The sequence below is a fragment of the Echinops telfairi genome, unplaced genomic scaffold (genome assembly GCF_000313985.2).
Source record: "Echinops telfairi isolate 266 unplaced genomic scaffold, ASM31398v2 ScPeMD7_7463;HRSCAF=8501, whole genome shotgun sequence".
Lineage (NCBI taxonomy): Eukaryota > Metazoa > Chordata > Mammalia > Afrosoricida > Tenrecidae > Echinops > Echinops telfairi.
In genome coordinates, this window is record NW_022111363.1 from 8,358,094 (window position 1) to 8,370,057 (window position 11,964).

Below are 11,964 nucleotides of genomic sequence, written 5' to 3' on the forward strand. Positions count from 1 at the left end.
AGCCCCTCTTCAGACTCACACGGCCACATGCAGGGATGCAGCGTGCAGGAAGAACGCAGGCCGGTGGGTGCAGAGCCTGTGGATCCAAGGCCGGTGGAAGCACGGCAGGGCTCTGGCAGATCTCTGGGTCAGGGGCAGAGAGAGGAAGTGGGTCCTAGGGTCCTCCTTAGAAGAAGGCCATGTTCCCTAGGAGACAGCATCAGGCTGTGACATGATTGACAGGTTGGATTCCAGCACTACGCATTTATACACTTTCAAGTGGACAGAAAATTCTCTAACTACCACACCACTACTGAAAGGGCTTCCCTACCATTTATATATCGATCAAAAGGTTCTACGAGAATTAAGTAACTTGCCCCAGGTCACAGGAGCCCTGGGGGCTCAGGGGGCTAAGTGTTGGGTGCTAGATACCGGGTTGGTGATTTAAACCTAAGTGCTGCTCCACAGGCAAGAGCTCAGGTTTCCTGTCCCCAAATGTTCTGCAAACTCCGAAACCCTCTGGAGCAGTCCTCTGTTCCACATGGAGACGATGAGTCAGAAACAGCTCCATGACGGGGAGTTGGGCCCAAGATTACAAGCCTGGGGATGGTGGAGTTGTCATTTGAATGCACGTCTTCAAACTCTAGTCCTTTCCCCTAGTCAGTGATTGTAAGACAAACAAACTCAGAGCCATCGGGTCAGTGCCAACTCAAAGCAACCCTATAGGAGCGGGTAGAAATGCTCCTGTGTGTTTCCTAGACTATCACCCTTTATGGGAGTAAAAAGCCTCTTCGGGTACTGAATATGTCCAGCCACTATGCAAAGCACTTAACCTGTTTTCTCCTGATTACTCTAGAAGCTAGATTGAGTCTATCGCTTTTTTTATATAAGTGATGTGGAGGCTCAGAGAGGTTAACTGACTTGCCCATCACAGCGCAGACACTAAGAGATGTAACTGGATTGAGACCCAGAAATCCCGGTTCCCCTAACACGGATTGACATATTGGTTGAGTGTTGACTGCGTACTCAACGCTGTGGTGGGCGCCACTGAGGATACAGTAGTGACTAGAACAAGTGCCCAGCCCTTAGTGGTCTGCCCAAAGCACTCAGCCCACTGCTTGGCACATGGCACTGTCCTCAAAAAGGTTTAACTCCGGTTGCCCTCCCTTGTCTGTCTCTCAGCGCCCCTGAGTGGTATAAATGGTTCATGTGTTTGGCTGCTGACTGAAAGGCTGGAGGTTCACCCAGGGACATCTCGGATGTAGTCTATTTCTGAAAAATCAGCCAGAGGAACCGCTGTGGCTCACAGCTCTACTCTGACACACACAGGGTCGCCATGAGCTGGAATCCACCCCATGGTAACCGGTGCTGGTACCCGTCTCTTGATCACAGTATTCTTACCCACAGAGCCCTCCAGGCAGCCTCCGTCAAATCATCGGGTTTCCCACGGAGGCAGAAATCTCCGTCAGCTCCAAGTATCTGTCCTGTAGTGGAACGCAAACCTGTGCCCCACACCCACCACTTCTGCTGCCTCCAGAGCTCTGCGAGGCCCGTGGAAGATGCTCTTCTACCACCTAGCAACGTCCCTGACACCCAGGCCATGTTCTCTCCTACTTCTGAAGGCGCAGATGAGAGATGGCCTGGGGCCACGCCTGACCCCTTCCTCTAGCTTCAGCAGGGAGAAGGAGCATCCCCCTCCGCCTACTCCCCACCCTCCCCGGCCACCTGTCTTTTTCCAGTCCTTAGCCTCTTGCCCACGTGACCTCTTGGCCTCTGCCTTGCTCGGCTGGACCAGGGAGCTTGCCGCTCTGCCTCACCATCTTGGTGGTGTTCCTCTGCTCTGTCTCACGGTCTCTGGTCTCAGCGCTGTGGCCTCCAGTGCCTTTGCCGCCTCCACCAGTTCAGATAGCGATCTCACACACACTCCATCGGCGGCTCTTCTTTCTGGATGCTTCTGGAAATCCTCTCCGCTCCTGCTTCTGAGATGGCCCTCATGCCCAGACGAATGGCAAGACTACCCGACCCCCGAGTGAGAGTCCTCTACACCTTATTTGCATTCTCCCACCCGATCATCGGGCATGGGTTCCAAAGATGATGGGTGGAAGAGCCGCAGCAAGCGATTTCACGTCACCAGGGTAGGAAAGTGAATAGATACCTCCGGGTCGAGGCTGGTCTAGTCATTGCCTTGCCCGGGTTTCGCTCGCTGCAAATACTTGTCCCAGCAGCTCGCCCCCAGACCCAAGGTCCTCACCTTCACAGTCCGTCTTTAGAACTGCGTGGCCCATATCCACGTACGTGCCCCCAACCCCAGAGAAGGTGCAAGCATACTGCTAGGAAGTCTCGGAGATGTTCACCACAAAGAGGACCCTCTCCCAGAAGAAATTACTTACGGATTTCCAGTTTGATTCTACTTGTTTATTATATTTTGTGCCGTCTTCATAAGACACTGCTTTTTATTTTCATAGGAACACCTACAATGTTCCTGATGACACTTTAGGGCGTCAGACTGGTGCTCCTCGGGAGCTGTGTCCACTCTGGGGCATCTTCAGTGTAGATTGGGCACACATGGACCCCCTCTAGGGATACACGTGCCCCAGATGGAGGAGTAAGCGTTAACCCCTTTCATCCAGTGGCACTCCAGGGTGGATTTGTTGTAAACAATAGTCCAGCATCAGGGCTCCTGACGGATTTTGGGCATGGTGGGCCGGAAGGCAGACTGGGGGAAGCTCAGCAACACCGTGGAGACATGGGGGAAGTGGGGGAGGGAAAAGGGAGGCGCAAGAAGAAACTCAGACCAACCTCAGCAGCCATTGTGCAGCTTGGCTGAATTCAGGCTGGGTGCTCAAAGGGGCGGGAGCGGTGAGAGGAGGCGGTGCAGGCGGAGGTGGAGGCGGAGGTAGAAATGGAGGCTTGTGTGCGGAAGACTGCGGAGCTCTGCAGGACTGCCAAGGCATCGTGACCCCTTCCCTAAAGGAGGATGAGCCAGGGATCCAGGTCCCACAGAGGACGGGCCGTCCTGCGCCCCAAGGCACCCAGCACTGTTGATAGCCCCCAAAGGCCCACTCCACTCCCAGTTCTTGGAAGGATTGTGGGCTGAGGGGGAAGGTCGAGAGGAAGCAGGGAAGGGGAGGAAAAGCCTCCCTCCCCCTCAGATCTAGAGTCCCCTCCACCCTGCCCGCCCACTGCCCAGCAGTCCCTTCCCGCCCCTGCAGAAAGCACCGCTGCAGTCCGTGCTTTATGGCCTCTGCGCAATGAAACACAAACTTAAATACATCACCCCCCGACAGGAGACCGGATGGGGCTGGGGGAGAGGGGAGCGGCATGCTGGGCATCTTCAGCCCCTAATCTAATCACTCGTGTGGGTCATTTCAATTAGGGACACCTGAGTGTCACGGGGGAGCAGCTGCTCATAAAAGCCCCCGTGCTGTGACTCAGCTAATGGTGAAGCTCTCCTATCTCAGCAGGTAAATAACTCTGGCTGCTGCCACGGGTCCGGAGGAGCCAGGGCCTGACGGGGGAGACTGAGTCTGGCCAGAGGAACCAGAGGTGGGGGCCCTGGGAGATGCAGATGGAGCTGCAGTGAGGAGGCCATGCCTTCCTGGGGAGACCTTTGGAGCCAAGGTCTCTGTCTTGAGGTGATCACTCATAGTGGGTCCCCAGAGGACCCCCTCCTTGAAAACCCACATTCTGACATGTTCTGAAAACCTCAGAGCCAGCCCATAACCATCCCGTAGGACCGGGTGGACCTGCCCCTGGTGGGTTTCCTAGACTGTAACTCTTTACAGGTGTAGAAAGCCTCGTCTTTCTCCTACAGAGTGGCTGGTGATTTCAAACTGCTGACCTTGAGGCCAGCAGCCCAATGAGACACCACGGCACCACCGGACTCCATCCCAGAGGCACCCAACAGACAGACGGAACAAACTCACTGCCATTGAGTGGATTCTGACCCAAGAGACCGTCTCAGAGCCCAGGGCAGGATCAAAAGGTAACCTCCAGCCCCTCGCGCTAACAGTACCTTCAGCTCTGTGCTTTAAAAAGAGGGCCCGAGTGGACACCCCCTCATGGCCTGCATGAGCATTCGTAGAACTGTGCCCCACAGCGTGTTCAATTGCCGGCTTGTTTTTTTTTCCAGAAGTACATGACTTGGCCTTTTGTTGTTGTTTTCACCCCAACGCACCGCCGGTTGGGTTCAAACTTCCAACCTTTCAAGTAACAGCTGTGTGTGTTAACCATTTACACCACCCAGAGATTCCTAGATAGGCCCTTAGATCTTTGAGACATGAGAGGATTTGGGGACCCCAGAGGAGGGGAGGGAAGGGGCCTCGTTCTATCAGGGACACATTTCTCATTGTCTCCTGTCCAGGCTCTTCGGTTTCCCTCCTGGTTCTGATCCGTGTCAGGGGAGGCTCGCTATGTCAGGACAGTTCAGGGTGAGAAGTGCAGCTTCACGTTCCACAGTGGCCCTGTTCCTCTAAGCCAAGTGGAGGAGGAGCTGATGGGAGCACGTCGCAGGAGGAAGACTGACTCTCTTCCACCTGACTAGCAGCAGGACCAAAGGCAGAGGACGCTGTGAGAGGTTGAGTTAGTTAATTGTGCCAGCCTGGCCGATAATCACATGTGGGGCTGGTTGAAAGGCGGAGGGGATAAATGGGTGGTGAGCCTCGCCTTTCTAGTTCTCAGGTCTCTTGTTTTGTGATGGTTGCACCGGGTGCAGCTGCCTTAGCAGTTCCCTGCTTCAGCTTGCAAGATTGACTTCCTACAAGACATCCCCAAGGAGAAACTACATGGACGTATCCCGATGCAGCCCTGGGTGCTGGAGCAGCCGTGTGGAGAACCCTGCTAGTGCTGAGATGCTTATTCGTTCACTGACTCAGCTTTCCTCCTGCAGTCGGCATCATTGCCTCTGTTTTGTGAGGTGGAGGACTTTGTGGACTGGTGTTGGGTAAATGGGTTAATGTTGGACTTGTGGGCTTGGGCAGCATTGGGTTGGGATGTTTTCGTGATGCACCTTTTCTTTGCATAAAACTCTCTCTTATACATGAGTTGCTGTGGATTTGTTTCTCCAAAGTACCTAGACTAATACAGAGGTCATCTCAGTGGCACTCCATGACAGCCCAAGGCTCAGTGATGACACCAGGGTTGCCTGGCAAGCCTGGGGCTGGCTTTCACTGGCTCTGTTACGGAAGTCCCTGGACGGTTCTTGATGAAGGCTGATGCTGCCTTGGGTTCTGGAAACAGCAGATGGTAGGAGCATCGACAGCTGGGAAAATCCTGATTTTGCTCTGGTCCTGCGTTTCCTTCCTCTATGAAACGAGTGATGGCACTGACAGGCAGGCGGAGGGGCTGAGCTTATTCCGCTCCGGGAAATCAGGGCTTCTGGCACCCCAATAGTCCTCCCACTTCAGGGTCACTGTTCCAGTGCCCTTCACTCTGGATGTCCTTGTTTCAGGACCTAGAACTGACACGGAGCCGCCATGTTGGGAACAAAGTCAGTTGGCCCTGCAGGGTGTCCACCTGGGAGCCAGCTGAGTGGGCAGACTTCACCCAGGAAAGGCTCCTTCATGGCAGCTGACACAAAGCCCCTGAGAGATGTTCTCGGGAACGGAAGTGAAAATGAACCATGTGGGAAGAGGGATCGCCAGCACGCTTAGCAGCCTCCGCCACTCAATTCCCTCTCAAGGAAGCACGTGATGGCTGTGGACCACGGGATCGGCAAGAGGTCCCGCAGGGAACCAGAGACCCTGACTAGACCCTGGAAAAGGCAGCTGCCAGGGGGACCTCCCATCAAATCCCCGAGACTGGAGCTTGTTTGTTGGGAGCAGGCAGGAATTCCCTTCATTCAGAGATGGATCCTTTTTTTTTTAATCGTTTTATTAGGGGCTCATACAACTCATCACAATCCATACACACATCAACTGTGTAATGCACATTTGTACATTCATTGCCCTCATCATTCTCAAAACATTTCCTCTCCACTTAAACCCCCGGCAGCAGTTCCTCATATTTTCCCCAGCCACCCTGCTCCCCGGGGCCTCCCTCATGAATTCTTGATAATTTATAAATTATTATTTTATCTTGCACTGTCTGACATCTCCCCTCACCCACTTTTCTGTTGTCCGTCCCCCAGGGAGGAGGTTATATGTAGATCCTTGTAACCAGTTCCCTCTTTCTACCCCACCCTCCCGGTATCGCCACTCTCACCACTGGTCCTGAAGGGATCATCCATCCTGGATTCCCTGTGTTGCCAGTTCCTATCTGTACCAGTGTACATCCTCTGGTCTAGCCAGATCTGTAGGGTGGAATTGGGATCATGATTGGGGGGAGGGGGCATTTAGGAACTAGAGGAAAGTTGTATGCTTCATTGTTGCTGCACTGCACCCTGACTGGCCCGTCTCCTCCCCAAGACCCTTCTGTAAGTGGATGTTCAATTGCCTACAGATGGGCTTTGAGTCTCCACTCCGCACTCCCACCCCCATTCACAAGGATATGATTTTTTGTTCTGATGATGCCTGATACCTCATTCCTTCAACACCTCGTGATCGCACAGGCTGGTGTGCTTCTTCCATGTGGACTTTGTTGCTTCTGAGCTAGATGGCCACTTGTTTAACTTCAAGCCTTTAAGACTCCAGACACTATATCTTTTGATAGGCAGGCACCATCTGCTTTCTTGACCACATTTGCTTATGCACCCATTTGTCTTCAGTGATCATATCAGGGAGGTGAGCACACAATGATATGATTTTTTGTTCTTTGATGCCTGATACCTAATCCCTTCGGCATCTTGTGATCACACAGGCTGGTGTGCTTCTTCCATGTGGACTTTGTTGCTTCTGAGCTAGATGGCCACTTGTTTAACTTCAAGCCTTTAAGACTCCAGACACTATATCTTTTGATAGGCAGGCACCATCAGCTTTCTTCACCACATTTGCTTATGTACCCACTTTGTCTTCAGCGAATGTGTTGGGAAGGTGAGCATAATGGAATGCCAGGTTCATAGAACAAAGTGTTCTTGCATTGTGGGAGTACTTGAGTGGAGGACCAATGTCCACAGAGATGGCTTCTTTACTTCTCAAAATGCTTGTAAATACATGACTTCCTTGTGCATCCTATCACCCTGTGATAGAGGCAGAGTGTGAACGAGCCATTCCACTATCAAATAAGGTCAACCGGAGCACCAGGAAGTTAAGCTTGAGATCCCCAGGCTAGAAAGTGTCTGAGTCAGAACCCAAAGCAGGCCTTCTACCTCTTAATCTAGTGCTTTGGGGAAGGAAGGAGAACCCACTATTGTGAGTTTACCCCAGGCCTTTGCCTCCTGTAATCCTGGGGGAAGCAGAGGAAGCCAAGATTCATCTAGATCAGCAGTTCTCAACCTGTGGGTCAAGACCCCTTTGGGGGTCGAACGACCCTTTTACAGGGATCGCCCAATTCATAACAGTAGCAAAATTACAGTGATGAAGTAGCGATGAAAATAATTTTATGGTTGGGGGGGTCACCACACATGAGGAACTGTCTGAAAGGGTCACGTGGCCTCAGGAAAGTTGAGAACCCCTGATGTAGAGGCTCACGGAGCAGGTCCAGGAGCAGAAAGTAGGAAGTGAGGGGACCGGTGGAGGCTGGCACGGACACTTGCTGTTCACAAACTTCTTATGTTCCTCATTTCATTAACAGCTGCAGTGGAATTTCATGGGCAATTGGCATTGAGCACTAACTGGGAGGTAATGAGAGAAGGAGGATGCAGGTAAAAGCTGTTTGAATTTAAATTCTATTTCTTGGAGGGGATGGAGGGGGCAGATTTTTTTTAAAGGCAATTTTAGAGCTGAAAAAACAAACTACGTTGGGAGCAAGCAGCTTTGGGTTCTTGAGTTCTCTGGCAGCGGTGTCAGGACGGACAGCAAGCTCTCCGCCCTCTGAGCCCCACTCCAGCCTCGAGAGGGCTGCCTGGGGCTGAGCGGGGAGAGGTGCTGAGGGACCTGGGGTCCGGCCTCAGGGAGACTTGGGAAAATAAGAAATGTGTCCACCATCACACGGGCATTCTGATGACATGCTTGGCAATCGTGAGTGCACACTCATTGAGGACCAGACTCTGTAGAGACCTGGGGGCATGGCTGCGGGAGCAACTAGAAAACAGCTTTACTATTGCAGGGGGTGTGGTACACTGAGGGAGTCAAACCACACACACACACACACACACACAAACACTCACACTCACACTCACCCAAAGGGCCATTCAGAGAGAGAAGAATGTAAGGCCATATAAGAAGACATAAGGGAGAGAATCGTGGGAGGATCTGGTGGCAAAGGTGAGTGGAAGGTGGCCGTCTTGAGCAGGTCGCTTAGGGAGTCTTAGTGCGAAGACGCCAACGAAGAGAATGTCAGTCAGAAGTAGGTTTGGATGGGAAACAAGCCCCTTCCTGAGCGGGTGGCGTAGCATGATGAAGTCCCCTGAAACAGAAAGCTATGAGACGGGAAGAACGTCTGATTTGTGGTAGGCTTGGTTTCTAATCTTAGGATTCTGGTTCTGAGGTCCTAGGAACTGTCATCAGGTTGGATAATCAATACAGACTTTGGAGATGACTCTGGCTACCCAAGAGTATGAGCCAGAAGCTGATAGACCCAGTGCCTGGTGGCCAGGGCTCTCCAGTTCTGAACAAGTGACCGTGGACATGGGCAATAAGCTAAACAGACATCCAGACAGTAGAGGGGACGTTCCTTGGCCCAAGGACAACATGTTGTTATGTCTCTCCCCCAGCTCAGCCCCTCACACATCCACTCTGTTTCTCAAAGTGTTAGATTGGGCCTGGACGCCTTGGCTCCAGGACCTCCACCAACAACAGCCCCCGCTGAAGAGGCATGGGGGTGAGGCCTCCACCAGGCTAGTAGGAGCACACACTTCAGAAAGCCAGAGAGCGGTGGGAAATTCTGTGTTCTGCTTGGGACGGGGTTGACCATGCGGATCAAGTCAAGTGCAGACGGATGTGTGCTCTCTCCTATGCCTAACACCTTGCCTAGGACTCAGTCACACTCTGTAGTGATTGTATTGAGAGACTGACGGAATCGGTAAATAAATCCAGACGGGACTGGGAGATGGAGTGACTTACAGTTTTTAAAAATACTGTTTATGCATAAAAATATGCTTGTATGTGCCTAGGCAGGAGCCCTGATATCACAGCGGTTAAGTGCTCGGTGGCTCACCAAACTCTCAGCAGTCAACCCTCCTTGGGAGAAAGGTGTGGCCCTCTGACCCTCTCAGGGAGAGAGAGGTGGCCGTCTGTCTGTGGCCATGGGCTTCATTGTAGGCTTAGAAACCCTATGGGGCAGTTCTATTCTGTCCTCTGGGGCAACAGGTGACCAGTTTGGTGCCTAGACGTTTTCTGAAAAGACCCAAGAGTGGGCTGACTGACAGTGGTGACTCTGGGGCGTGACCTGGGATGAGTCGGAAATGGTTCTTGTCCTCAGACACTGGGTGCTGCTGACACATTTTCATCAGGAAGGCCTTGCTCTGGAGTCATGCGGTAAGTCATCCAGTGGGAGTACCTAGTACAAGAGGGAAGGGGCAAGGGGAGGAGAGGGCTGGAAAGCTTGTTAACCCACCTTTTCTCCCCCTCCAATCTCTGCCCCCACCCCCACCCCACCCCACCCCACACACATCAGCCTTCCATAAGCATGGTGTCATGGTATTAACACCCCCAAGTATCAGGCTTCACAAGCTGCTCCAAAGTGCCCAGAGGGAGCACAGGGTGATGGCATAGAGCCCCAGCAAGAAGAGGTAACTTCGAAAGAGCAGGCGGTCAACGCGGTAGAGGAGCGCCAGCCACTCCGTTTCCCGTTGGTTAGCCTGCTCCTGAGCCTGGAGATAGTCACTTAGCGATCGCAGCTGAGACCAGATTTCTCTCAGGCTTCCTGACTGAATCTGGTGCTCTTGGCAGATGGGGAACTCTGTGGGATGGAGAAAAAACATCCGGCATGAGGCCAGGCTAACAAGGCCCGTCTGGGCTTTCCCTTGACGCTGCAGCCTTATCCTTATCCAGAGAAGGTTGTGGGGGAAACTGGGCAGTGGGGTGAGCTTGGCTTGGGGACCTTCTCCCTCCCTCTCCTGCTGTGCTGAGGGAGGCTTCAGACAGCACGGCAGAGCTGGGGCATACAACTCGGGTACCACTTGGCCAGCTACATCTAGATTTCCTGAGCCGGAGCCACCTTTATTTGCCTCCACGCAGCTTCAGGGGCTGGGATAAAGTCTTAGAGTCGAAGACTTAGACTATTTTAGGTTCAGCAACTAGGACATCAATGTGCTTGAATACCTCTATGCCTGTATCTATCTATCTATCTATCTATCTATCTATCTATCTATCTATCTATCTATCTATCTATCTAATCTACCTACCTACCTATCCATGCTAGCAATCTACCATTCTGGTCCCATTCTGGTCACTCGATCCGTGTGAGTCATTGACTGTGACTGGCTCATAACATACTAATGGTGGCTGAGGAGCCGGCCTGGAGGCCGTAGTTAGGGTTTCTCGAAAGCCAGAGGGGTGGAGTCTTCAGTCAGAAAAGAGGTCATGAAAAATTCAAGACAGGCTAAGAAGGAAAGGTTCCAAACTCTTCAGCAGCCAAACCCATGGTCTGGTGCTGCCCACGGGAACAGACACTGAGGGGAATAAGGCAAGACAGGACAAGGCTCCTCACAAACCTGTTGCCCCAGCCAGCTGAGCCCTGGGGTCTATGCGAGTGCCGTCAGCATCCGGCTCCCCTCGAAGGCACAGGAGGGGCCGCTCTGGCTCACGGTGCCACTCATCATGCAGGAATTTGATCAGCAGGATGGACTTAGATAAACTGAGGACCAAGAGGGCCATGCAGACGGTGAAGAAGACCTCTGGGGAAGGAACCCAGAGAAGGGGGTTAGCTGGAGCGCCCGAGCCTCCCCCGCCTCTAACTGAAGGCGCACCATCAGCTCTTTGACACTATCTTTGGTAGGGGAAGATGGGTGTCTGGAGACCCCCCAAGTCTGCTTACCAATCAGAGGGGTGCTCACTGCACTCTTTGGCACCTCATCAGACATGTTGACCCTGAAGACAGTATAGCCCACCAGCAGAGTGGTCTTGAACACAATCCTGGCCTGGCAGTTAGGTGGCAGGTAGAAGCTCCCCAAGTCCACAAGCATTAGGAAGATGCTGGGCACCAGCAGGCTCACCACGTAGACCAGCGGGCGCCTGCGGATCACCACCTGGGCAGGAACAAGGAATCTGCTGAAGTCTCAGAGAGACCAAGCTGGCTGGCCAGTGTTGGACCCAGCAGCCAACTAACGCTCCCTGGAGTCCTCACATTTCTGTGTGATGTGAAAAGTCTACAGAGTCTACCTTAGAGACGTGTTTGTGACTATTTTATGGGTGAGAAAATGTGGTAGTAGGAAATATTGTTAGTGTTTACCTAGAGCTAACAATGTTATTAATAATTATAATAATGATGCTATTGTTATAGGTACCATCAAGTTGCTTATTTTAAAAAACATCATTTTACTGGGGTCTCATACAGCTCTTATCACAATCTATACATCCACCCATGGTGCCAAGCACATTAGTACATTTGTTGCCATCATCATTTTCAAAATATTTTCTTTCTACTTGAGCCCTTGATATCAGCTTCTCATTTTTTGTTCCCTCCCTCCTCCACCTTCCCTCCCTCATGAACCCTTGATAATTTATAAATTATCATTATTTTGTCATGTCTTACACTGGCCCATGTCTCCCTTCACCCACTTTTCTGTTGTCTGTCCCCTGGGAGGGGGTTATATGTAGATCATTGTGATCGGTCCCCCCTTTCTCCTCCTACCTTCCCTTTCCCCTCCCAATATGGCTACTTTCAATATTGGTCCTGGGGGGTTTTTCTATCCTGGATCCCCTGTGTTTTAAGCTCGTATCTGTACCCATGTATATGCTCTGGTCTAGCCAGATTTGTAAGGTAGAATTGAGGTCATGATATTGGGGG

At 52.1% G+C, this 11,964-nt stretch overlaps 1 protein-coding gene across 1 annotated transcript in view; it reads right to left on the reverse strand.

Moving 5' to 3' along the window:
* Nucleotides 1–9,679: 9,679 nt before the first annotated feature.
* Nucleotides 9,680–11,964, reverse strand: part of HTR3B (5-hydroxytryptamine receptor 3B) — a 41,295-nt gene continuing 39,010 nt past the window's right edge. Inside the window, exons 5-7 of the mRNA XM_004712863.1 lie at nucleotides 10,993–11,203; nucleotides 10,670–10,852; nucleotides 9,680–9,915 (exon numbers count right to left, since the gene is read on the reverse strand). Of these exons, the coding sequence (XP_004712920.1) occupies nucleotides 9,680–9,915; nucleotides 10,670–10,852; nucleotides 10,993–11,203 (630 nt within the window). The remainder of the gene's footprint in view (nucleotides 9,916–10,669; nucleotides 10,853–10,992; nucleotides 11,204–11,964) is intronic.